Source organism: Vicugna pacos, chromosome 27 (assembly GCF_048564905.1).
Source record: "Vicugna pacos chromosome 27, VicPac4, whole genome shotgun sequence".
NCBI lineage: Eukaryota > Metazoa > Chordata > Mammalia > Artiodactyla > Camelidae > Vicugna > Vicugna pacos.
This window is the reverse complement of record NC_133013.1, coordinates 20200651-20227991: the sequence shown is the minus strand read 5'-3', so window position 1 is coordinate 20227991 and position 27341 is coordinate 20200651. Positions and strand designations below refer to the sequence as shown.

General features: G+C 42.5%; 1 protein-coding gene across 1 annotated transcript; it reads left to right on the top strand.

Annotated features, from left to right (window-relative positions):
- Positions 1 to 27341, top strand: BNC1 (basonuclin zinc finger protein 1). Its single transcript, XM_072950886.1, has 5 exons — positions 1 to 140; positions 15434 to 15533; positions 16573 to 16808; positions 18812 to 20676; positions 25073 to 27341. The coding sequence occupies exons 1-5, from the start codon at positions 132 to 134 to the stop codon at positions 25755 to 25757; spliced, it is 2895 nt and encodes a 964-aa protein (XP_072806987.1). The 5' UTR covers positions 1 to 131; the 3' UTR covers positions 25758 to 27341.

Here is a 27341-nt window from a genome sequence, read left to right as displayed (position 1 = left end):
CGCCCACTTCGCCGCGCCTGGCCCCGACGGCGGGAGCTTGGATGCGGCGGCGCCCGCCGAGCCGGGGCTGACGCGGGGCGGCCTGGGCCGGGGACACGCGCCGGTAGCCCCGGCACTGCAGCGGCCGCAGGATGGCCGAGGTAAGCGCGGCGCCCCCTCAGGGCGCGGGGCGGGGCGGGGCGACCGGGAACGCCGCTCGGTTCGCGGGCGGGTCGGTACCTGGGGTCGCGCCTGAGGCCACCTCCCCGAGGCCACCTGCGCGGCGGCGGCGGCGCGGCCCTTCCCCGGGGCAGGGCGTGAGGGAGCGTCTCTGAGGCGAGGAGGGCCCGTGGGGGCGCCCAGACCCGTCGCCTCCCGGCGTCCCAGAGCCGCCCGACGCGCTCCGGGTGCGCGACCCGGGCTGGCGGGCCAGGGCGGGTCCCCGGCGCCCCCGGGGCGGCCTCGGCGCGTCGATAGTGCGGGGTCGCGGGAGACTGGGCGGCCGCCTTGCCGTGCTCAGGCTGCGGCGTCTGCTCCCCGCACTTCTTCCCGCCCCCTCAGCAGCACCTAAGTCCCAGGACTTTGGGACTAACTGTTTCGACCGCTTTTACCTCAGAAGGAATTAAACAGCTGATATTTAAAAGTGACCGTTTTTCTACCTAGATTTTGTTTCCGGAGAACTGAGCGTGCGGAGAATTGCTGAGACAGGCGAGGGGCAGTGACGGGGGGCTCCTGCCCAGGGGGCGGGGGGGCAAATCTTTTGCACAGAACTGCAAATGAAGACGCAGACAGGTCGGGTCAGGCAGCTTCCGGGACAGAACAGCGTGGAGGTTGCAAGGTCAGGCTTTTTTAATGAACGTTACAGCTGACCTGCCGGGTCGGGCGCGGAGCAGTTCCGCGCGGGGGGTTTCCCGCTGGGTCAGACCTTCCTGGGAATTGAGTTAAGGCTCTAGTGCTTCCGCGTCGGAGGCACAGAGTGGGCTCTGGCCACTTGAGGAAGGGCTGGCTGCAGGTGACAGGAGTGGACTGGGCTGCGGAGCTGGCGGCGGTGCCGACGAAGCGCTCGGGCTCGGCGATGCCTGCAAGCGCCCGGCGGCCGGGCCACGCGCGTCCCGGGTTTGAACTCCGGCCACACTCGGCTTCCCGGCCCGTGGGCGCCGCGCCCGCTCGCTTCCCGAGCGCCCGGGCGGCGGCGGAGCAGGGGACCGGGAGCCGCGGGGCGAAGGAGGAGGCCGCGGCGTGGTCCCCGCTGCCCCTCGGGCGCCGCCGGCCAGACCCCAGCCCCACCGGCGGCCTGGCTTTGCATAAGCTCCTAAGGATTTGTCAGCCAGATGTGACAAGATTGTCGAGCTGCGAGTGAAGGAGGAGATCTGATATTAATCAGTGCATAGCTCGGAGCCAAACTTTCTCAAATGCGGTGTAGAAACATGTTCTTCTCATTTAAGGCATCTTTGTGGCTGCGGGGCTGCCACCGGTCTGACTTTGACAGTTAAATGGAATGCCAACTAGCAGCCTTAATTGTATGAGTAAAATTGTGTGTGTGTTGTTGAGGGGAGGATCAGATACTCTAAGGCTCAGTAATGTCCCCTAGTTTTATGGCCGTGCTCACCGCAGTCCTCTGAAGACAGGGCATTTAAATCGGGCCAGACGCCTGGTCGCAGCCAGGCCTCTGCTGTTAACACTTAAGGGGCCTAAAAGAGGCCCCACTGGTGTCCTGGGAATCCCTGTCAGGGCGTGTGTGTGTGTCTGTGTGTGTGTGTGTGTGTGTGTGTGTGTGTGTGTGTAGGAGAAAACATGTGTTACTACAGCTTTGAGCCCAAGGAGCAACAATTTTTTAAAAATATATTCTCATCAAAGCAGCAAAGATTTGGGGTTGACAGTACATGAATTGAAAAACAGCATTTAGCAGATCATTTTTTCTTGTGTCCTTTCATTCCTTGTTTGTTGTTTTAATTTGCTACTGGATTTCATAGGATCTTTTCATAAGACTCTTAGTTGCAAATACACGCTTAGGTGTTAAAACTTTTGTTCAGTGATAAATATACTGGCTTCTCAATTATCCCCAAATCTCTTGATGTGTATTATTAAAACTTCATTAAAATTGAGTGTCAAAATAAAAATTTTGTACATGTAAAAGAACATTACTTCAAATGTTACAAATTGTCCAGGATTTGATTTTTGCTTTAAATAGGTGTGAAAGGATAACTACCACTTTTGCTAAAATAAAATTTTAATAAATAACTTAATCCTTTTGGGCATACCTGAAAGAATAAGATGTGACTCATCATTTGATTTCTTATCTAATTTGTTAACCTTAATATCACCAAGATAGTATTACTATTTCAATTCAGCTGTTAGTTGGACATGTTCCTATTATAGCTAAATGCTGAGAAGTGGTGAAATCTTCACTTAGCACAAGTACTGTCCATACTTTGGGAATTCATAACTGTGTTCAGACGTCTGCATAATTTAATTTGGAACGTCATCTGTACCCATAGATCCTATTCCCTTCAGAATAGTAAGGATTTAGTGACATGCTCCTTCAGTCAGAGAGAGAGAGTGGTTAGTTTGAAATGGTTATTTGGCTGTTGATATCTACTGGAATGTGAAACAAGGGTCTGTTTGCTCTGGTTATAATTCACACTAGAAATATTAACCAAAATGAAGTAATTGCAGAGGAGGCATAAGGTTTACATAGAGGGCTATTTTTTATTTTATTTTATTTTATTTTTTTATTTTTACATCTCTCCCGTGCTGCAGTCAGGCCTGGGTCCCAGGCCCATATCCACATTCTGTACCTCAGAATCATCAGCTTGGAAAAAAGGACAAATCAACCCACTGGGTGAGAAAAACCATATAGGTTTCCCTGTGGAACAAATAATAATTGTTCTTTAAGCATACACTTATTATTTATGAATGCCTGGGGATAAATATAAATGGGAAAACATTCTGAGAGTTCGTTTGTTCGTGAAACTAAACCGCAGCCTACGGGGTGAGGGGCATGAGTGTCTTTTAGCTTTTGTATATGGCTTTAGAAGTTATTTTGACAGTGGCCATTAAAGAGTTGCCCTGAAGGTTCCACAAGGTAAATTACTTGCAGGAGGAGCATGCTTTACCCCAGGGTGAATTTTCACCTCTACAGATGTCATTTAGAATGAGTTACTTTTGTCAGAAACAGCCCTGTTTTAAAAGAACTAGATATACCCTAGCTAAGGTGAAATCTCAGTGCTGAGCCGTCCATCTTTTTGGTATCTAAGATCAAGATTTAAAGAGTCAATAAATTTTTTAAGTTACTTTATTCTGAGTAGTCTATAGATTTTTAAATTTTATTTTAGAATTTTTTGATGACTTATCTGTAAGATGTTAAAGATAACTGATTCTGAACAGAGGGGCATCTGGAAAGGCTTTTTTTTTCCCCTTTTAAATGGCTTTCCACCTGAGAACCTTATTTCCTCTTATTTTGTCATTTTTTGAAGCCCTTTTTACTAATTCTGGAAATTCCAAGTTCTGATGTGGCCCCATTTCTCTATTCAGACACATGCTTATTTTATCCAGAAAGGGTGGGTCTGAACAGAGCAGACCTGCTTCACCAGGGTCCAATTTGGGACCTTCTCAAACTTATCATAGTTATAGGCAAACAGTCCACACACAGATTCCTTCTTGTAAACCAGCCTAATGTATCACAGAAAGACTCTGCCTTGCAGGGTTGATAATTTTACCCAGCTAATGTGAGAGAAAAGAGAGATGGACAAATGGGCAAAGACAAAATATTGTGAAGACCAGGTCCAAACAGCCTGTATGGAGGGAAATGGTTGTCTCAGGTAACCTTAAGTGAGGCTGCTAACTTTTTTTTGTAGAGTTATATTAGTTTGATTCCTCTTACAGATTATTTGTGTGATCCTTCAGTACACACTGACACAAACATCAAGATTATTTTCCGGCTCTATGTCAGCTTCCAGAAGCGTTGTCGTTGTTCTGTCGTTGTCTGATTATTTCTTTCATTGTTCATTATAAAGATAAAATTTTTGTACAGACACTTCTGTTTCTTGATATACCATGCTGAATGTTAAGGCAGTGATCAGGATGGCATAATTAAGTCTGATCTTTTCTTTTTAAAAACTTCATTTGGAAAATCTAGGGGGGTTTTTTACACTTAGTTTTTGAAATCTAGTTCTAAGTCCCAAAAAGAAATGTTTGCAAAATTTTACTTAATGATGTTCCTAATCTCATCATTATTGTGTGTTAGCTTGTAGTGGTGAAATTGCATTGTTTCTGTAACTGGCCACCTTTGTTAAAATTATCCTAAAGCGTAAATGCCTTTTTTGTTTTGGCTTTTACTTTTTTCCCAAGGCTGATTGTTGTGTCCAGAAGCTCCCTACATGTGCAGTTACATCCTTACTTTTTTTTTGTTATCAAGGGTTTCTGAAGATTACAACTGAGGTCTCCCAAACTTACATTATAAAGGAAAAAATGTATCTGTATCATTTATGTATCTGTATAGTTTGTTGTTAGCTTTTTTAAAGAAGAAGTATTTGGTTTGGTTGCTAAGGTAATATTTGCATATTTTTCAACTTTTTATGTTTTCTGTTTTTAGAACTAATAATTTTAAGAAAAAAGGCACAGCTGTTAAATTATTTTGGCACAGAGTTTATACTTTGATTTATAGAGATCAAAAGAACAAGTATTTTCCCCATCACCCTCTTTGAACTAACCAGCAAGAGAACACTATAAGCGTGTCACACGTACTTTCTGCTTACAGGTAGACTTGGCCCAACATCTATTCCCTGAGTTCTACTTCCCATCTGCCCTTTCTCTGCCAGACCCTTCTCCACGCTCTCAGTATTCTTTGACTGGCCTCTTTTCGTCCCCATTCTTGCAGTGAGAAACCAGATCCTGTCAATTCTCCTTTAGTGTCATTTTTATATTGCAAATGCTACCTACTTGGTTTTTGAGGCCTCCCGGGTTCCTCTTTCAACCATGCTCATAGTAAGCAGTGTCTTCCTATTGTTCAGGACCCTGATAGTTCCATGAACCCAAGAGAGAGACTCGTGGATGCCCATCTGGACATCCCACCCTCACCTTATTTTGCCTTTCTAGCTCTCACTCCCCAAGACAGAAACCTGTGCTCTGTGGCCCAGGCTCCTGGGCTTGACACATATGTGCAGAGTGAGCCTTCTTTATGCCTAGGACTGCGGTGTTGCATGCACTGCTGAGAGCATGCCTGCTGCCTCCTGGAAGAAGCCTCCTCTGGCCTCTACGTAACATTACTCTCCGTTTATGTTGTCTTACTCAAAACTAAAATTTTGGGGAGAGATAGAGTCTTGATTTATCTTTTTTTTTCACTTTTGATTATAGAGAATTTCAAACAAAATTAGAATAGTTCAATGAAGCTTGATGTTATGTGCTTGGGGATTCAACAGTGATCAGCTTTGGGCCAGTCCCATTTCGTCTGTTTTCCCTACCTATTCCCCTCACAATTGCCCAACACTGGACTCCTTTGAAACAAATCCTGGGCATTCATATAATTTCATTCATAAATATTTAAATATGTAGCTCTAAAATCAAAGGCTCTATTTTAGAACAAAAACAATATATCTGTATCACCTAAAAAATTAACAATTCATTCTTTAATGTCATTAAATTTCTACGATTCAAATTTATTCTGTTGTCCTGTAAACTTTATATTACCATTGGTTTGTTCAAATCAGGATCCAGATATGGTCCGTGAATTATGTCTCTTAATCTGTAGGTTTACACTTTACTTTTTTCTTTGTAATTTATCTATTGAAAAAGCTAGGTCATTTGTTTTGTAGAGTACTCCCCAGTCTGGATTTTGGTGATTGCTTCCTCGTGATAACGTTTAAACATTCCTCTATCCCCTGTACCAAAGGGCCGAATATGATTCAGATTTGAACTTCTGGGAGTAAGAACACCTCGTATGTAGAAGTATGTATCCTTCCATGGAGAGGCAAGTTACATGGTTATTGTCTTTTTCATTAAGAATTTCAGTATGCTGGTATTCTAATTCTTCCCTTATTCACTGGAATATTTCTGTAAAGGGAATCTTTGTCTCATCAGTGATTTGGTTGCCCTGAAGTACAATTTGTATAAAAAAGAGTACACACTTGATTCTTTCCCTTTGTTTACCAGTTTTTGGTTCCGTAGCATCCTCTAAAGGTAGCCAGTGAGTTTTGCATGTTTTTAGTATCTTTTGAATTGCTAGATTTCAATATAGTGAACAACTCACACTAATTTTTGGCAGATCATATTTAGCAATTCTTGACCAATCAAGATATATGACTTTTCTTCCCTGATGAAGCCATGTGCTTCCCTGGAGCAGACACTGGAAATTCCTCATCTTTACATCTCCCTGAGGCTCCCTACAGTTATCCGTACATGGTAGATGCTTTAAAAACACACAACTACAACAATGACCCCCCCCAAAACAATTTGTTAAATAAATTGATTTCACTTTGTTAAACTGCTAATGGAAGATGATGGCATGATGAACACCTGATCCATGTGTATTTCTCCAGTCCAGTGCCGCCAGCAGCAGATAAGCTGCCTCTCACAAAGGACCTCATGGGTTTTCTTCTCCCTTCATCCCAGTTGTCCTAGGACATCTGGTAAATGATGATACTATTTTCAGGATCCTAGTTATATCTCAGTGGGTTTGCATTTGTTAGAAAAACAGTGAAAAACTTAAAAATAAGAGAAGCTAGAGGAAAAACTGAGAGGGGAGGGAGAGAGAGAGAGGGAAGGAAGGAAGGAGGGAAGGAAGGAAGGAAGGAAGGAGGGGCCAATTCTAGTAAGAGAAGTGAGAACTACAAAATGTGTGTAAGAGGCAGAGATAGAGCAGCTCCAAGGAGCAGTGGGGTAGAGACCTTCCACTCTTCAGTGAAGCATTTTCCTGAACCAGGTAGGCTAGCCCTGCACACAGAGAGAATGGGAATGACAAATTCACTGTAGATGAACAGAAATCAAATCCTCTGTCCGAGCTTAGGTTGGCCCAGCCACTTTAGAAAATGTGTTGTGCTACAGATTGTCTTGTATGTAGATCTTGTATATATCAAAAAACTGGTACGCACTGCAGGTTTCTAGGTCTCAAACATATTAAAAGCAATTTTCTATATTCGACATTTAAAAATACAGCTTGGAAAATCTGAAACATTTTCATTCTAAAGATCAGTGACTTTTAAAAAGCGATTTGTGATTTAGCATACTGGGGCCTTTGATTTCAAGTTGGGGGATTCTGATTCTTACAGCTGAGAATCAGGCATAGCCTTAGAATCTCACACTTAAGAGAGGACCACAGACTCTAAACTTGCCCTTGGTGATCTGTAGTTAGCGATTTTTCACGTGATTTTTTTTGTGGCCCGCTTCACAGTCAGTAGGAAGATCAGCGTGTTAATTAGGGACTGCATTTGGCTGCTAGTAAAAGGCTCCTAAATAATAGTTGCCGTCTTTTCTGCTGAGCCATCCTTAGGGCGTGACTTACTGTTGGCCTCATGGTTGCAGCCTTGAGGTCCAGCCATCATGTTCGCATTCCAAAAAGGAGGAAGGAGGAAAGGCAAAAATGTCCCCCAGCTGAGTTAGCTCCTGTTTGTACGGAGCTTTCTGTAAAGCTCCACCCAACAACTTCTACTTGTACGCATTGATCAGTGCTTGGTCACCTGGCCACCAAAGGAGATGTGAAAATTATTTAAAGTTCCTTTACCAAGGCAGATTGGGCAACAGAATATTGGATGGGCATCTGTAATTAGTAAGCATGAGGAAGCTCTCTCAATGATTCATTCATTGTTCTCTCAGTGCCAGTGGAAGGCTTACCAAGTATCAGACCCAGTGCTGGTCACTAGGTGTTGTTTTGGAGTTTCAATTGTTTTGTTGCCTCTTTCAGAAATAATTCATCGTGGAGCATCTTGTATGGAAGTTTTTATCATAGGTATTTAATTAGCTTTGTCTGTGCAGAGTCAGACTGACAGAACCCAGAGGATCTAAGATCCTACATGTTGTAGGCCCGGTAGCAAAAACTACCTAATTGGTCTTTTCAGCTTTCCATCTGTATGTCCTCATTAATATAGCTAATAGGCCTCTGAGGTAGGCAGGAACAGATATCCAGCCCATTTTATAGTCCAAGACTCCAAGGCATGGAGCTGAAGGTTATATGCCTAACAGGAAGGAAGACACAAGTTGCCTGAGGCCAATCGTACATTTTACTACATCCCAGTCAAAGATGCTCAGTGCGATAAGGGGGAAGGAGTTCAGGCTCCGAAGCTTTGCATCCAGAGGTGTCATTTTAACAGGCAGATCATATTAGTTTCATACTTTTTTTTCAAAGGCTCGCTGTTAGAACAAAATTTGTTTTCCTTGGCCTCCCCCACATGATCCTATACAGAGTGCTCTCTGTCACCTTTCTCACCCCTGTTTTCTACCGTTAACCTTGCTAACTCTGCTCCAGATACACTGGCCTCTTTTTTGGTCCCTGAACACTCTAGCCTCTTTTGTGCCTCAGCCTTTGTACGTGCTCTGCCCTCTGCCTAAAACACACCTTCAGTCTCTGGTTCTTCACTAGCTTCTTGCTCTCCTTTGGGACTCAGTTCAAGTGTCACCTCCTCAAAAGCCTTTGGTGATGACTCTATCTAAAAGGTACTTTCTTACTCCTACCCCTGCCTTTCCATGCCGCCCGGGAAAATTACTTAGCAGAGCTTTCTGCTTATGCTTAGTTCTTTCATACCACTTGCCTTATTTTGAGAAGGTATTGTTTGTGTGTTTACTTGTTTATTCTGTCTCTCTCCTTTTTCTAGAATACAAGTTCCATGAGGGCAGGGATCTCATCATTTTTGTTCAACACTTTAATCCCCAGAATAAACCCCGAGTTTAGGATGCCTGGCTCATAAATGGTCAGTAAATATTTATTCAATGAATGAGGTTTTCTTACCATTTGGAACTTTAATATCCTTATCTGCAGAAGGTGGATGATAGTGTCCAACTCTCAGAGTTGCTGTTGAAATTAAATAAAATCGTAAATGTAAATGCAGTTAGTACCAAATGTTGATATTTCAAGATATAATCTACCCCCAGTATCTAAATTTGAAACCATCCTCATAGCCGATAAGTTCCTCAGCTTCCTCATCTGTAAAATGGGGATGGTAATACCTACTTCCCAGCATGATGGTAAGAAATGAGGTGACACATGGGTATTGCTTACTGCAAAGCCTCACATATAACACATAACCCATAAACATCACGAACTACATGACCTTGGACAAAGTACAAATCTTCCATAAATTTAAGTTTCCTGAGAATGAGTCCCTCCTCACAGTGATATAGCGATGATTGAATGAGATCACCTAATACATACAGATGCCGCATGTGGAAGGGCAGATGCTGGAAGAATAGCTGTTCTCACCATCAGACTCAGAACTGTCCAGTAGGGCTTTCTATGATGATACAAGTGTTTTCATCTCTGCTGTCCAGAATAGTCACTAGCCACATGTGGCTCCTGAGCACTTGAAACGTGACTGAAATGACCAAAGAACTGATTATTTTATTTTACTTTATTTTATTTGTATTTAAATAGCCACATGTGGCTAGTGGCTATTGTATTGGACAAGGCAGACTAAGTGACTTGAACCTACAAAGCTACCTGTCTGGTATATGCAGTTGGATTTTGTTCCTGAGCCAGATGACAAATGACTCCCCTCAAAGCATCAATACCCTGAATCTGGAAACCCCAGAAGTCCTCTGTAATTTTTCTATTCCCCCCTTCCATCTGGTCCCCCAAGAATATCCCCCTGGATTTATCTTCAGTGATATGAAAATATTTGCATGTACTAGAGATGAAAACAGCTTTGAAATGAACAGTTTTTATTTTTAAGTTCAATAATTCAAGTCCCATCAAAGGCCTGCACTGTCCAGCAGTGGATATCTCTGCACCTACCCCACTGTGTGCCTGGGCTGGCCGCTGCTAGGAGTTCAAGTCAGCATCTCCTGACAAGAGGTCCATGGCAGCATCTCCCCAAGCTGAAGATAGATCATGGGTGTCTGGGAGAGGAAATGAGACCCTCAAATCTACCTAAAAACTAGGTCATAACTTTCCATCCCAAGACTGCAAATAACTGAATCATCCATCTCATACTATGTGTGTCAGTAATTTCTGGGTGAATGAATGAGCAAATGATAGTTACAGAATAGCAAACCAGAATTTTGAATGTTGATTTATAGCACATCAAAGTGACTAATAACAATTCGGAAATAGTCTGATTAAAATGAGTGCGTAAAAAGCAATAATCATGTCTTGATGAGTTCAGAATGTTGCAAACATCTGCTTTATGTTTCTGAAGAATGGAACAAGTATCAGGATTCTAAAAGAAAGGATGTATGTTTTAAAAGTTTTCCATTTTGATTTACATGAGTACTTTTCGTCCTGTAATTAGAATTTTTTGGTTTGATTTCATTTTAGAAGTTTTAATTTGTCTTTAGATAATGGTGCCATAATTTTACTACATTGTGGAATTCTGAGATGCGTGGAAAAACCGAAGGGCTTTAATATTGGAAATTTTCTTAGACACTGTAATTAGCTTTTTTAGTTCATAAATAATTCCTCTGAGATTTATTTCCATAGATGTTTAATGAACTTTGTTAAGCCTTATTCAAATAGGTTCATATAGAACCACATGAATGTTTCTTATAAAGCAGCATTTATACATTGGAATTACAGATAAAACTGCTTTAAATTCAGTCCCCAAACTAGAAGCTGGTAAAACTCAATAGTCAGGTTAGATCAGTGGGTCTCAGCTGGGGGCAGTTTTGCCCCCAGGGGCATTTGACAGCGTCTGGAGTCATTGTTGGTTTTCACAACTGTGGAAGGGAGGTGTTACTGTGGCATCTGGTGGGTAGAAGCCAGGGATTCTACTTTTCATCCTACAATACACAACACAGCCCCCCACCACAAAGAATTACCCAAATCAAAATGTCTATAATGCTGAAGTTGAGAAATCCTGAGTCAGGTGTCAAGAGATGCAGAAAAAAATGAGTTTCAACATTAAGGCTATGAAATGCACTTGGAATTGTTCCCTCTGTAGTTTTGCTGTGCTGGACCTGAGATAGTGTCACTCAGTGTTTCCTGGGGGCTCTGTATGAATGAGAGCCTTCTGAGCAGACTCTTTAGGGGATAGAGGAAATATGAGCTCAAGGACATCTTTCTCTGATTCAAGCAGGTCCTATTGTCCAAATAAATGAAATGTGAATTCACTTTGTATAGTTCAAAAAATCTTGTTTTTAAAAAGTGGATGGCATCTTGAGGGATTTAATCCAAAATAAGAACTTTTCTCCTTTTAAAAATTTACTTTAAAGCAGTCATATATTTATAGAATGTGGGTGGTGAAATATTTTGGAGACTTAGTACTGAGCGTGCTGGTAGCTGTTGAGAATATTGTTGATTGGTTCACCTGTGAGCTGGAGTTCAGCGAGTTGCAGGGAAATTTGAGAAGCTGGGCAACATAGGTGCTCTTTTAGATTTTGACCATATGTAATAGAAATTGACCATTACTTGTTTTTATCCTTCAACTTCTAGTCAAGATAACTATGATTATGTGTATAGGTATGTAGATGTGTGCATTTATACATTTAATTCATTTGTGTATGTATATACAAGTAGAAATTCTATAACCAAAAAGTAAAATAATTTGTGGCATTAGAACAGTATTTCTCAATCTTTTTTTTTTCATTATCCACCATCTCTAAAGAGACTTTAGAAATTTTTTCCTAATTGTGCCTCTCCCAGTGAAATTTTAGTATCACACCATATACTATCTGTTTTTGTATATGTGTACTTTATACATAAAAAGAGTGGAACAATTTTCACCCTTTGGGGATTCACCGGATGGGAATCATGCATTATTAGAGTGAGAGAGTGTTGTGATCATCTGGAGTTCTTTGTGTTAAATTGTATGACTTTACAAAGAGCAAAACCCTTTTCCCCTGTATTTCCTGTTTTTTCGTAGCCTCTTGAAGGGATTAGGTAGCACTGTTGCTCTCTGCTGCATACTTCAGTTATGAAGAGTGCTATTCTTTCACCTGAAAAATCTGTCTACTTGTACTGTTCAAGCCCATTGTAATCCAAAAGAAATTATAGATAACAGTCAAATCATGTAAACGTTAAGCAAGGTCACTGATTTTTTAAGATCTTCATTTTGGTTTTTTTAGAACACGTCTAGATTCACAGAAAAAAAATGAAAGAAAACTACAGAGATTTCCCATATACTCCCTGCCACCACATATGCATAGCGTCCCCTATTAACATCCCTCACCGGAGGATACATTTGTTAACAATTGATGAACCTACATTGACATGTCATAATCACCCAAAGTCCTTGGTTTAACCTTAGGGTTCACTCTTGGTGTTGTATATCCTACAGGTTTGGACAAATGTACAATGACATGTTACTGTCATTATAGTATCGTAGAGTACTTTCACTGCCCTAAAAGTCCTGTGTTCTACCTATTCATCCTCCCACCCCCGTTAAACCCCTGGCAGCCACTGATCTTTTTACTGTCTTCATATTTTTGCCTTTCCCATAGTGTCATATAGTTGGAATCATGCAGTATATAGACTTTTCAGGTTGGCTTCTTTCATTTAGTAATATGCATTTAAGTTTCCTCCATGTTTTTCATGGTTTGCTAGCACATGTCTTTTTTGTGCTGAATAGTATTTCATTATTTGAGTATACACAGTATTTATCCATTTGCCTACTGACGGACATCTTGGTTGCTTGTAAATTTTGGAACTTACAAATAAAGCTGCTATAACGATCCATGTGCATGTTTGTGTGGGCACAGGTTTTCAACTCCCTTGAGTAAATACCAAGGGGCGCAATTACTGGATTGTATGGTAAGAGTGGGTTTAGTTTTGTAAGAAACAACCAATCTGTCTTCCAAAGTGGCTTTACTATTTTGCATTCTCACCAGCAATGATGAGATTTCTGTTGCTTTCCATCCTTACCAGCATTTGATATTGGTCAGTGTTCTAGATTTTGACCCTTCTAACAGGCATGTAGTGGGCTGATTTTTTAAAATAATATTTTTATCAAAATATAATTCACATACCATAAAATTCACTCCTATAAAGTGAGAAACAGAGTGGTTTCACTATATTCATTGAGTTGTGCAGCCATCACTGCTATCTAATTTTAGAACATTTCATCACCTTAAAAAAAAAAACTGGTCAAAATTTAAAACATCTGTGCTTCAAAGGATAACATGAAGAAAGTGAAAAGGTAATCCAAGGATTGGAGAAAATACTTGCAAATCTTTTATCTGGTAAGGAACTTGTACCTAGAATATATAAACAATTCTTATAACTCAATACTAAAGGGCAACCCAATTTAAAAATAGGCAAAGTATCTGAATAGATAAACAGATGTCCATCAGGCGCATGAAATGATGCTGAATACCATTAGCCACCAGGAAAATGCAAATTAAAACCTCTGTGAGGGTACCACTTCACACCCAGTAGGATAACAACAATAAAAAAGACAAACAATAGCTGTTGTTCGTGAGGATATGGAGAAATCGGAACCCTCATACATTGGTGGTCAGAGTATAAACTTTGAAAAGTAGTTTGGGAGTTTCTCAAAAAGTTAAACATAGAGTTACCATATGATCCAGCAGTTCTACTCCTAGGAGTATATTCCAAAGAAATGGAAACATATTCCACCATAAACTTGTGCGTGGGGTTCCTTTTGGAATTAATGAAAATATTCTAAAATTAGATTGTGATGCTGATTGCACAACTCTGTGAATATACAAAAAATCATTTAACTGTCTACTTTAAATGGGTGAATTGTATGATACATGAACTCTATCTCAATTTAAAGCTGTTTTCAAAAATGATAAAAAGAAACAGGAAAAGAATACCCCCTCACCCCCTACTGCCACCCATTAGCAGTCACTCCTCATCCCTACCTGCTCCCCACAACCCTGGGAGCCAGTTGTGTGCTTTGTGCCTCTGTGGATTGGCCTCTTCTTGACATTTCATGTAAGTGGAATCATTCAACCTGTGACTTTCTGTACTTGGCTTCTTTCATCAGTGTAGTATTTTCAGGGTTCATCTACAATGTAGCATGTTGCAGTACTTCATTCTTTCTTATTGCCTAATAATATCCTGTTGTATGGACATACCACATTTTGTTTATCCATTCAACTGATGGACATTGGGCTTGTTTCCATTTTAGGGTTATTATAAATAATGCTGCTTTTAGCATTCAGGTACAAGTTTTGTGTGTACATATATTTCCAGTTCTCTTGGGCTTATACCTAGGAGTGGAATTGTTGGGTTATATGGTAACTGTGTGCAAATCAGCCAGACTGTTTTCCAAAGCGGCTGCACCATTTTACAATCTCACCAGCAACTGCTTTTTAAATGAAGACTAGTTATATACTCTAATTAAAGTGTCCTAGGCCAGATTCCCCTCTTCCCTGTCCCCACACAAGGCCACAGTCCCTTAATTGGCACATGGAAGTTTAAAGTCTTAGTCGTAGGGCTTTTTCATTCACTCCAAACACACACATTCCCCACCATCAAGATTCTTGAATCATATGGATTCCACCCAGAGGCTCTTCCCGGGAATCTCACTGACAGAGCTCCTGTGAGAGCTTTTTCTCTTTAATAATAGATTACATTCCTCAGGCCTCTATCCCCTTTTGAGAAATTCATCTTAAAAATATATGTGAAGCTTTGTTCTTAATACTAGAACTTTGTTGACACATACATCTCTATTTTCTGTTTCAGCCGTAAATTTGCACACTCCACACCCCCAGGCCACACCTGCCACTTTGACCTACAACTGGGCAGCAGTGCAGGGCTTGTCCAGCCTATGTCTTTCTGTCAGTCACCTGGTCCAGTGCGTGGAGTCAGGGAATCATCCTCAGCATGGTCAACCATTTCATGACCTCAAACCTGTTTTGATATTCAGCCTCTGCCTTTTGGGGGGCAGGGGGTGGCAGGTAACAAATTACACATGTGCATTAGTCTTAGTTCTGATCATTCTCATATTTACTTGTTCCAAGGCAGCCTGTATGTACCTTTCAAGGTTGCTGCTCTGGTCATCAGCTTAGAGATTTAGTGAGAATATGACTCTTGTTCACCCATTCTATGTCCTTAATAACAAGCAGGAAATTTCCTTCCAACCTGTAATCTTTTCTTACAAAAAGTTCTGGTGTTTTAGCCTATTCTCGCATGCAGAATATCTGTATAGAGTATTCCCCGTCTCCAGATCTGGGGCCAGCTTTTCCTCTTTCCAGGATGCAATATACATATCTGGGCCTAGCACAGAATAGGCACACATCATTCAGTGAACATTGCTCAGTAGAGGAATATGTTTTGTTCTGTAAATGTGATGTGTGTTCCACGCATCACTAACATGCCCAGGTATCCCTGTGTTCTCTTTTGCAGGCTATCGGCTGCACTCTGAACTGTAGTTGCCAAAGCTTCAAACCAGGGAAAATAAACCACCGTCAGTGTGAGCAGTGCAGACATGGATGGGTGGCCCACGGTAACTTTATTTCTCCCCATCTCTTGGCCTGTAGCGTTCCCTCTAAATAACTTGTAGTTATTCAGGAATGGATTTAATATCTAAGAATGACAACTAACATTTATAAGTTACTGCTGTGCCAGGTAACGGACTAAGAGCTTTATATACATTATCTCTTTGAATCTTAACAGTTCTGTGTAAGTGTCTATTAACCTCCTTCCGAAGATGTAGAAAATAGTGCTTCAGTGCTGTCATTCTGCAATGATAGAAATGTTCTGTGCTAATACAGTAGCCTCTAGCCCACGGTTGCTCAGTAAAAAACAGAATGCTCAGTTAAATGAGAATTTTGCATAAATTGTAAATAATTATTAGCCTAAGTATATCCCAATGACTATTTTTGGCTTAACTATATCCCACTTATTCATTGTTTATCTGAAATTTATATTCAGATTTAACAGGAGCATCCTGTATTTTTAGGTACTAAACCTGACAACCCTACACTAGCTACACGTGACAACTGAGTACTTGAAATGTGACGAGTGCAACAGGAAAACTGAATTTTTAATTTTATTTAATGTTAACTTAAATCTAAATTCGACCAGCTAAGTGTCTCTGATGACTGCTGCATTGGATAGCATGGAGTTCAGTGGTTTAACTTTCCAAGTGGCAGACGAGGACTCAAACCCAGATCTGTTGGATTCCCAAGTTCAGGTTCTTCCCCAGACCCCGTGCTTCCTGATTTTTTGTTCTCTTAATTGTGCATCTGCCACCTTTGTTTTTACCCCTTTTCCTTGCATCTTCCCTACTTGTGGCCATTTTACTCCTTGGGCATGCCACAGGAAAGGGAGAAAAGAAGACTCTCAGGCTAGTCCATTTTATTTTAGAAGTTCCTGTGAGTAACTTGGAACCAGATAGCTGTTAAGATTATTAATTGTCTGCATATTTGTGGTTTTTCTATTGGAACAGATAACTGAGAGTTAGCTCTAGCCTACTTCCTGTGCAGTGTTTCTCTTGAAAGTAGAATCTTGAACAATGTTATTTCTTCAATTTGATTTTTCAGCTCTAAGTAAGTTGAGGATCCCTGCTGTGTATCCAGCAAGCCAGGTGGAGATTGTCCAGTCCAATGTGGTGTTTGATATTAGCAGCCTCATGCTGTATGGGACCCAGGCCATCCCTGTTCGCCTGAAAATCCTACTGGACCGACTCTTCAGTGTATTGAAGCAAGATGAGGTCCTCCAGATTCTTCATGCCTTGGACTGGACCCTTCAGGATTACATCCGTGGATACGTGCTGCAGGTATGGGGACCGTGGGCACAGTTCTCCTAGAATGTCTTCTGAAACTCATGTCCGTGGAACAGATGTAACCCAGTTGCCTATAATGTTACAGCCATTGTTGGTCATCCTTCCTTTTAATAGTTTTTCTAATGGCTTAAGCCCTACCTCATATTCTGGGAGAAATCCAGCTCTTTCCTCAAGGTATCTGTGAAACCTAGGATGTGAGAGCATTACATACTCTCTGATTTTGGTTCCACTCAGCTGGCTCTTCCACAGTCATTTGCCCCATCCTCAGTGCTACCTCCATTTCTCTTATTATCTCCAGACCATCTACTGACACAAGACATCATCTGTTTCAGATTTTACTGAGGGTTTGGGGGTGAGGAAGGGAACTCACATTGCAGAACAACACAGCAAAGAGCTACAATTTCACACCACACCTTCCTGTTCTTTAAAGCCTTCTGGCATCTGTCGCACTACTGATTTTCCCTCCTAGGCTCCATCATCTTGTGACATTTCCGTGTGCATGCTCTTGCCCGTTCTCTCCCCCCCCCACTTCTCTTTCGGCCTCCTTGCCTGTTCTCTGTGTCTCTCCATCATTCCATGCCTTTCATCCCTTCTCTCATCTCTTTCCTACGTGGAGTAGTTTTATTTCTCTTTCTGTACCATGCTGGGGGGGTGGGGAGGGGTGAGGCCTTAATGCTAAGTATCCAGAGAGGCTATCAAGGCATTTTCACAAGCAAGGAACATATTTCCTGGTATGAATTATATCATCTCTCTGACATATGAAACAGCTGCAGCATTTTCTTCCTTGCCACTACACTAGAAAATGTCAGCTAACTTTGGTAAAAATTTCAATGAAATAGGGGGATGAATGTATTTCCAAGACTAACATACATTTCATCCTGACTCAGATGGGCCATATCATTAAAACAAACATGGATAACAACCATTTGTTGACTTAGACCTTTTTCCAGTAATCTCATGAGGTAGGTAGATTAACCCCATTTTCCAGTTGGAAAACCAGAGGCTGAGTGCTTCTAAATCTTGCTGAAGTGGCTCAACTCATATGTGGCAGACCCAGAATTTGAACCCACTTCTTTCTAACTCTTTTAATGCCCCAGTCTTCCTGTGGAAACATGTTTGCTCACCTTGCAATCAGGACCCCCAGCGGGCTAGAAACCACCTTTTATGTAGAGCAGCATTATGATCTTACATTATGACATAGATCAATATTTAATGATCCTAATAATCTTGCTTTCTAGTGTTAGGATTAAAAATATGGAATCAATTACCTTGAACCTCTAGCGCATGAAAAATTTATGATGTTACATTCCTCATCATCTTCAAAACTCTTACACGCACTGTAAAAAATCTCAGTAGGCCATCAAATACATGTTCTGTGATAAAATATTTATTGTAGTTTTGGGAAAAGTTAGGCCTTGCTAGAGTTTGAAAGATCTCCAACACTCCAGTGTAATTACAGCTCTGCTTTGTGAACACAGGCAATAGATCAATACAGGTTCATTTGTTTTTTGATGTTAGCTGCTTGGGGAAGATTATTAAACTTGCAATGAATAAATACTTGAGCTGTGTCTAGGCCTGATTGCCCCATCTATACTCTTTAGATAAAGAAGTTACTATTGTTCAAATGATACATATTTTAATTTTAGTGGAGGAAAATTATTATGCCTAATGCAAGACAACCAATTGGTTTGAAATAAGATGGAAAATAATCACCAATTTCCCTTAGGCTTGAGTGATATAATTGTATTTCTCTCTTTTGGACCACTGCTTACATTTGTGCAGTTTATTCTCTGCACCGAGTTTCTGTCCTAGGGGAGAAGGGTGAGTGGGGGCTGAATTCAACAAGCCCTGTGCTTACAGGGGTGTCTTTTTCTAACATGCAAGAAAGTGCTCTCTGGTGCTAGTGGAGGCGCTGACCACATACATGACTCCTTTCTAAGAGAAAAGGGTAAGGAATAGTAAATTGATTGCACTTTTAAATCCTGGTTTGGGTTTAGGATGCGTCAGGAAAGGTGCTGGATCACTGGAGCATCATGACCAGCGAGGAGGAGGTGGCCACCCTGCAGCAGTTCCTTCGTTTTGGGGAGACCAAGTCCATAGTTGAACTCATGGCGATTCAAGAGAAAGAAGAGCAGTCCGTCGTCATCCCGCCTTCCACAGCAAACGTTGATATCCGGGCTTTCATCGAGAGCTGCAGCCACAGAAGCGCCAGCCTCCCGGCCCCTGTGGACAAAGGAAACCCCAGCAGTATACACCCCTTTGAGAACTTCATAAACAACATGACTTTCATGCTGCCTTTCCAGTTCTTCAACCCTGTGCCTCCCGCACTGATAGGGTCACTGCCCGAACCATATGTGCTGGAGCAGGGTCAGGACCAGAGTCAGGACCCCAAACAGGAAATCCACGGACCTTTCCCCAACAGCAGCTTCTTAACTTCCAGGTCCACTCCATTTCAGGTTGAAAAAGAGCAGTGTCTAAACTGTCCTGATGCTGTTACTAAAAAGGAAGATAACGCCCATTTAAGTGACTCCAGCTCATACAACATCGTCACAAAGCTAGAAAGGGCACAGCTGTCCCCCGAGGCCAAAGTGAAGTCTGAGAGGAGCAGCCTCGGCACGAAGAAGGGCCGGGTGTTCTGCACAGCGTGCGAGAAGACCTTCTACGACAAAGGCACCCTCAAGATCCACTACAACGCCGTCCACCTGAAGATCAAGCACAAGTGCACCATCGAAGGCTGCAACATGGTGTTCAGCTCCCTGAGGAGCCGGAACCGCCACAGCGCCAACCCCAACCCCCGGCTGCACATGCCGATGAACAGAAACAACAGGGACAAAGATCTGAGGAACAGCCTGAACCTGGCCGCCTCTGACAGCTACAGGCGCCCGGGTTTCAGGGTGACTTCTCCAGACTGTCGGCCTCTCCCTGGCTACACTGGTTCAGGGGAGGATTCCAGGAGCCAACCAGCCTTCCCAAGTATTGGGCAAAACGGGGTTCTTTTTCCCAACCTGAAGACAGTCCAGCCAGTCCTTCCTTTCTACCGCAGTCCAGCCACTCCAGCTGAGCTGGCAAACACACCTGGGCTGCTGCCTTCCCTCCCCCTGTTGTCCTCTTCAATCCCAGAACAGCTGGTTTCCAATGAAATGCCATTTGATGCCCTTCCGAAGAAGAAATCCCGAAAGTCCAGTATGCCCATCAAAATAGAGAAGGAGGCCGTGGAGGTAGCTGACGAGAAGAGGCACACTCTCAGCTCAGATGAAGACATGCCCCTGCAGGTGGTCAGTGAAGATGAGCTGGAGGCCTGCAGTCCCCGGTCAGACAGAGCCCCTGAGGAGCAGCACACGCCGTCAGGAAGTTTAGGGAAGCCTTGCCCTGAAGGAGAGAGGCCCTGCCATCTCAAACCGGTGTTGGAGTCCAGTGGAGCCATCTGCCGAACCCCCGAGCAGGCCACACACAACTTGGAGAGGGAGACTGACCACACATCGGTGCTGACCGTGGTGCCCCGGGATGGGGAGGAGGATGGCCGTGAACCTTACCTCACACCTGGGGTGGAGCCCTGTGTTCCTTTTTCTGACTACATCAAACTGCAGCAGCGCCTCCTGGCCGGGGGACTCTTCAGTGCTTTGTCCAACCGAGGAATGGCTTTTCCTTGTTTCGAAGATCCCAAAGAGCTGGAGCACATGGGTCAGCACGCATTATCGAGGCAGAAGGAGGAAAATCGCTTCCAGTGTGACATCTGCAAGAAGACCTTTAAAAATGCTTGCGGTGTGAAAATGCATCACAAGAACATGCATGCCAAAGAAACGCACGTGTGCACAGTGGAGGGCTGTAAGGCCACGTTCCCTTCCCGCAGGAGCAGAGACAGGTAAGACATCTAGTGGCAATCATTTCTTCCAAGGCAGTGATTCTTAAACTTTAACGTGCATCTGAATCACCTGGTGGGTTGTTAAAACAGACTGCTGAGCCCTACCCCCTAAAATTTCTGCTTCAGTAGATCTGGGACGAGATATGAGAGTTTGCATTTCAAAATTCCCAGGTGACAATGATGCTGTTCCAAGGACCATAGATTGAGAAACTGTGTTCTGTAGATCCACATTCCTGAATTTTCAGTTCCAAAATTTAAATTCATTTGGCCACAAAACTGACCTGAAATGATCTGAGGCTATTTTATTGTTTTTAATTCTCCCTTTGTGTGGATTTTTATATATATTCCGTACAGAAATATCAATGGATTTACTATGGGGACATTAACATGATATTACCATATATGCATCATTCTGCCTTTCTTAAGTCTGAGAAAGTCTGAATTCGGGAACACATCTGGCCCCAGGGGTTTGGGATAAGGGGTCATGAACTAGTGCACACATTAGGAGGGAACTTTTAAAATTAGGATTGTAGTTTCTCAAAACATGTCTGATTTTAATTTTATTCTATGAAGTCCACTGAATGAAATATTTTCTTTGATTTCTAGTTGACCACTATGTTTAAAAAGAAAGAATAACTGCCTGTTTGAAGATTTTTTCAAATGTTAAGATATCAAAGAATAAAGGCAATTAGCAGGTTATTTCAGGGTCTGTGATGTGTGACTGAAAGATGAGAAGTGTGTCAGTGCTGGGTTTTCATGAGCCCCACACACAGAGTCAAGCTGTTTACAAAGTGCCCGGGTGTAGAGTATAACTCATCACTCTGGGGGCATAGCACTGGCGTTACCACCTTGCCTTGCTTTTCTTGATGAACTTGAGTCTCACAACCCCTCTTCAGGTCACCTTCCTCCCCAGCCCATAAAGGGAAGAGGGAGCATATCAAAAGATGACCCCAGGAGGCTTTGAGGAGAGGACCAGAGCTCTCTGATGGAACACAGCATTATAGATACTAAATGGTTCACAGAATATTGAAATGTTACATTTGCTCAAACAAGCTTGACTTGAAGCAGCTCAACACCACCATCACCTTAGTCCAAATTGTAGTGCCTGATTTATTAAGGGGATGGAAATGTATAGACTCCCACACACATTCCTGAACAGGGCTCATAAGAACACCCTCATTGTCTTGAGCAAAGAGGATGGAGCAAGGGTGATATTAGTTAAAATTCCTGTCTTCTGTAGCTGGAAGTTGCACCAAAGCACCAGGATACCCTAATTAGTGAACCAGTCCTCCTCCACCCTCCTCCAAAAGGAGTGTTTGTTCATGAATAAGCTGTTATTATAAAGAAGAGATCATCATATTGGTCAGATTATCCTTGATCACTATGATACTGTTCTGACCTACACTGTCTACTAAGTTAGAAGGCATATTGAATTTAAGCTACTATTTTATTTTATATTTGTTTTTCATGTATTTAATATTTTCTGACCTATTTGTGATACAAGCCTCCCCCTCACCATAGGAAAGCATCTTGCATTCTAAGTGTAAAACCACTAATTCTAGTAGTCTAGAACTTGGGCTGCATTTTCCCGGGAATCTGTGGTTAAAATGATACCATGTTAAACAGGACTTGGTGTGCAGGCCTGGGTCCACCACCATTTTTCTGAGTCAGAGATGAGAATGCATCTCTATAAGGATAACTAACTTTCTCTCTTCAAGCCGCCACTGCTGCCAGCAGCAGTTACTAGGACCCATCAGGAAGGGACCTTGGGTACTTATTTAGCCAACAAATATTGAAGAACCTTTTGGATTAGGTGCTCTGGATACAGCCTCTGCCCACGAAGGCCAGTGTGGGAGACAGACCAGTAAAGAGATGATTACAGCTGAACGTGGTGGCCGCTAGACGTGACGGTAAAATACAGGCTGTTGTGGGTGCATGGGAGGACACCTGACCAGACTCTCTGAGAAGTTAGGGACGGCTTTCTGAAAGGAGATATGTTTAAACCAGCGGCCCTGAAATGCTTTGTTCTCACAGCTGCTTTACAAATTCTTAAAACCTGATGACCTGCAAGAGCTTTTGTCTATTTGGGTTTATACCTATCAATGTTTACTGTATTAGAAATTAAAACAAAAAAATTTATATGTATCACATCACTTAAAATAATAATCCTATTATATGTTAACATAATGTTTTTATGAAAAATAACTGCATTTCCCAGAACGAAAACTTAGGAAGTAGCTTTGTTTTACATTTTTCCAAGTATCTTTTAGTGTCTGGCTTGATATAAGACAACTCGATTCTCATATCAGCTTCTTCTGTATACAGTCTGCTGCATGTAGTCTCTGGAAAACTCTCTATACTAGTGAGAGAATGAAACTGAAAGAGGGAAATAATGTCTCAGTGTCCTTTTTTTTCTTTTTTTTTTTTTGAGGGGAGAGGTAATTAGGTTTACTTATTTGTTTATTTTTAGAGGAGATATTGGGGATTGAACCCAGGACCTCCTGTATGCTAAGCATGTGCTCTACCCGTTGAGCTATACCCTTCCCACTGTCTCAGTATTTTTATGAAATGAGTTTTGACTTGACAGACATCCTGAAAGGATCTCAGGGACCGCTAGGGGTGCCCAGACCACACTTTGAAAACCGCTGGTCTCAACTAATCTAAATAGTCAGAAACCGAACAGAAGAATGGGACGGGGAGGTGGAGGTTGAAGGGAAGAAATGCAGACATGGGCAGCAGGCATAGCATTAGCAAAGTCCTGGAGGCAGAAAGCCTGACACATGGTCCACAGGGTTTTTGCAGCTGTGGTGGTTGGTGGTCTTAGGGACATGGCACCTCAGGAAATGCATCTAGCTCTCTGAGAATGGTTAAGGAGGAGAGAAGGGAGCTCATAGTTTAGCTCTTGGTGTTCATGGGGTGCTGGGGATTTGAGCCCAGAGGTTTGTTTTGTTGCATCAGGGACCTTTCTGTACAAGGTTCCAGTAAATGTTATTTGTCTGACTGTTTTTTGACCACTTGTATGTAGTAGTAGAACCTACATGTCAGCCTAGTGTCTGGTTTTCTGCCGAGACATACCTGCCCCTTCAGCCCAGGATGCTGACATAATCACAGGGCAGAGCTGCAGTTGTGAAGAGCTACTTGCAAAGTGGGTGATCCGGAAGTATAATTCTGATTATGTCCCAAAAAAGAATGTATAAGCGGATAAAAAAGAGAAGTTGAGTAATAAATTTTATACATTTTATGAGTAACACCCCCCATATGTCTTTGGAGATACAGAAGAGAAAATTCGATTCTTTGTTATTTTGGTGAGGGGGTTTTTCCCAGTTTGACCCTGGCATGCATTCTCATCTCATTGGGAAAGGTATTTTCCTGTCCAGAATAATTCTCCAGTCACCTTTAGGACTGTACCCCTTGGTAAGGGCTGTTTTTGCTCGTCAGAAGTTAGGGGATCTCTGAGCAAGGCCAACATTTATTAACAAGTTACATCCAAATGATATCTTAGGAGTAAACGGCATGTGTCATAATGGATACTCATTATCTGCCCTTCAGGAGTAATCATTGGGTGGACGATTGGCGGTATGCTCACAGTGCTGCATCTGCAAAATTCCTGTCTGGTATATAGTGAAATGTTGCAAATATGAACTAAACTCAGCACACGCACACCAGGTGCATGCGTGCACACACACATACACCCTCGCACACACATGTACTATTTCTAGCCAGTCAGATTTTCACACCCATAGAATTTCTGTGGTGATATGCATACAAATGCTCTAGACCATATGCAAGCCACATAGGAACTTCTAAATTTTCTGGTAGCCACTTTAAAGAAGTAAAAAGAAACAGGTAAAACAAGTTTTAGTAACATTTTATTTCAGTCTATCCAAAATACTATCATTTCAACATATGACACTAGCCACATTGTAGGTGCTCAGTAGCCATTGATGAGTAGCTATCACAGTGGACAGTGCAGCTCCAGAAGATAATAGTTCCCAGTTTCATTGAAATGAAGTCCTCTGCTTAGTTCCAACTGTTTGTGACCAGTTTTCTTCTGGGATCTCCTGGTTCCAGTGTACCAGTTGAATTGGCCTAACTGAAGTGGTCTAGTCATTCTCTAAAGATGAGGTATAAGAAGTTACATGTCAATCAGATTGTGGACATTGAAGAGAACTACATATTCTGTCGACTTCCCTGGTCAAATGCTAACTTGTGACAGGCGGTAGACCGCAGCGGGCAGTGTCCACTACACACACATTGCGTCCCGAGTCCTCAGCATCACCTCTCCCATGCTGCGGGGTTTCCTGCTCCCTGCCCAGTGTCTCTCTACTCAGAATGACACCTGTCTTTAAAGCAACCAAACAACAGTCCATTGCTAATCATCTTTTCACTCTTGTAGACACAGTTCAAACCTAAACCTCCACCAAAAAGTGCTGACCCCAGAAGCACTGGAGAGCGGTGAAGACCATTTCCGTGCAGCCTACCTTCTGAAAGACGTGGCCAAGGAGGCCTATCAGGATGTGGCTTTCACACCACAAGCCTCCCAGACATCTGTCATCTTTAAGGGAACAAGTCGGATGGGCAGTCTGGTTTACCCGATAGCCCAAGTCCACAGCGCCGGCCTGGAGAGCTACAACTCTGGTCCGCCAAGCGAGGGCACTGTCCTGGATTTGAGTACTACCTCAAGCATGAAGTCAGAGAGCAGCAGCCATTCCTCCTGGGACTCAGATGGGGCAAGCGAGGAGGGCGCCATGCTCATGGAGGACAGCGATGGGAACTGTGACGGGCCGAGCCTGGCCCCCGGGGAAGATGACTATCCTATCTGCGTCCTGATGGAGAAGGCCGACCGGAGCCTCGCCAGCCTGCCTTCTGGGTTGCCCATCACGTGTCACCTCTGCCAAAAGACATACAGTAATAAAGGGACCTTCAGGGCCCACTACAAAACCGTGCACCTCCGCCAGCTCCACAAATGCAAAGTCCCAGGCTGCAACACGATGTTCTCGTCTGTGCGCAGTCGAAACAGGCACAGCCAGAATCCCAACCTGCACAAAAGCCTGGCCTCCTCTCCACATCACCTCCAGTAACAAGGTGGTGTACCACATTTGCTCAGATAAGCATTTGTCACAATTCAGGAATAAAATAGTCCAAAGAAATGTTTCTAACTCTGTCGAATACCATTTGGGGCAAGCCAGGCAAAGAATATTTGAGTTGACTATGGCCTTCTACAGCAGGATGAGCAAAAGATAAGCCTTGTGGGAAGTTGTCACTGGGGTAGCGTTTCCTATTATTTTTCTTAGCCCAAGAGGTTTTTCACTGACATAACAAAAGCTTGCAGAAACGGAGTTTTTTTCCAGATCTGTTTACACATTCCCTGGGAGAGCTCCAGGTCTGCACATTGACAACAGGGGCCCAGGACCTAAGGGCGGCTTGAAGTGAGGCTTGTTGTATTAAGGGTCAATCAAGTGTCTTAGGGAAACAAACTTGTCACCATAGGTGACACCAGAAGCCAGTCCCAAAGATCACTTTTTTCAGTTCCTGCTTTAATGAGTCTGAAATCCTGGCTCAAGTTTGGGAAAAATGACTATTTGAGATTATTCCCTCCATTTCAAGTGGAGAATTGCTTCTCCCCACCCCCCAATCTCTCATGTGTTACTCCAGGGAGTTCTCAGAGGAAGCAGGTTGGCCTCTAATACATAGGAATATGGATGTTAGTTCTTGTCTGTAACACGTGTTCAAGAAGTTAAGGGAGAAATACTTCATGCACTTAAAAATAGTGGTCTTCAATTTAATTTAAAATAAGTCTGATAATATTTAATTTGTGTTTATGTTATGTGAGTATTTGGGGTGAGTGCAGGCATGTCACAGTGTGACCTCTGGGTCTCTGCTCAAAAGCAGAACGAGTGACAGCCTAAGTTCAAAACCACTGCCCGTTTTCGTTTGGTGAACTTCAGAGTCTGTTCATTTAGATCCCCCGTGGAACGAATGCAGGTCTGGCAGGACCGTATGTATATATTCAGCCAAAGCGTTTAGAGAACGCGGTTCTGATGGTGGTTGTGCATTTTCAGTATCACTGGATCCCTCAGTCTTCACCCTTTTATAAATGTGTAAGATTAGAATGAACTTTCGAATTTAAATGGTAGAGAGAAAAATAGGACATTATTGCCATACTGTATATCTTAATATTTAACTTATTCTGAAATATATCCTGCACCGTTACACACATTTGCTGTTGTAAGAAAGGAGTTTAATCGGTCCTGTGAAAGGAGACCATCTCCTGAAATTCAGCATTTACAATATCCTACAAGCCCACAGGAGGGAAAAGGAAATTGATTTTGTATTAAGACTTAAAGTTAACCACCTTTTAAACTCAAGGTTGGTTTCAGTAATGAAAAACATCCTTAAAGAGAAGGAGGGGGGGTTAAAAGAGATATTATTCCTCTGCCCCAAAGGTGGAAAATGCCAATAATGCTGTTACTGATTATTTCAAAATTTTTAAAAAAAATAAATGTGACAACTTAAAACTTGTCTCTGCTTAAAGTGAGATATATCGTTCAACTGTTTTGTTACCCAGCTGTTTAGTATTCCAGTTTCCTGAAAGTGGAAAAATTTGTATACAAATGAATTTTCTATGATTTAATAAAATATATGACACACTTTTTGTTTAAAAA

What these genes read in the sequence shown, in the direction of transcription:
- BNC1 (XM_072950886.1), top strand. An exon ending in TCCGTGGATACGTGCTGCAG is followed by an intron (nt 16,809 to 18,811) that starts GTATGGGGACCG and finishes GTTTGGGTTTAG; the next exon opens with GATGCGTCAGGAAAGGTGCT. An exon ending in TCCCGCAGGAGCAGAGACAG is followed by an intron (nt 20,677 to 25,072) that starts GTAAGACATCTA and finishes TCACTCTTGTAG; the next exon opens with ACACAGTTCAAACCTAAACC.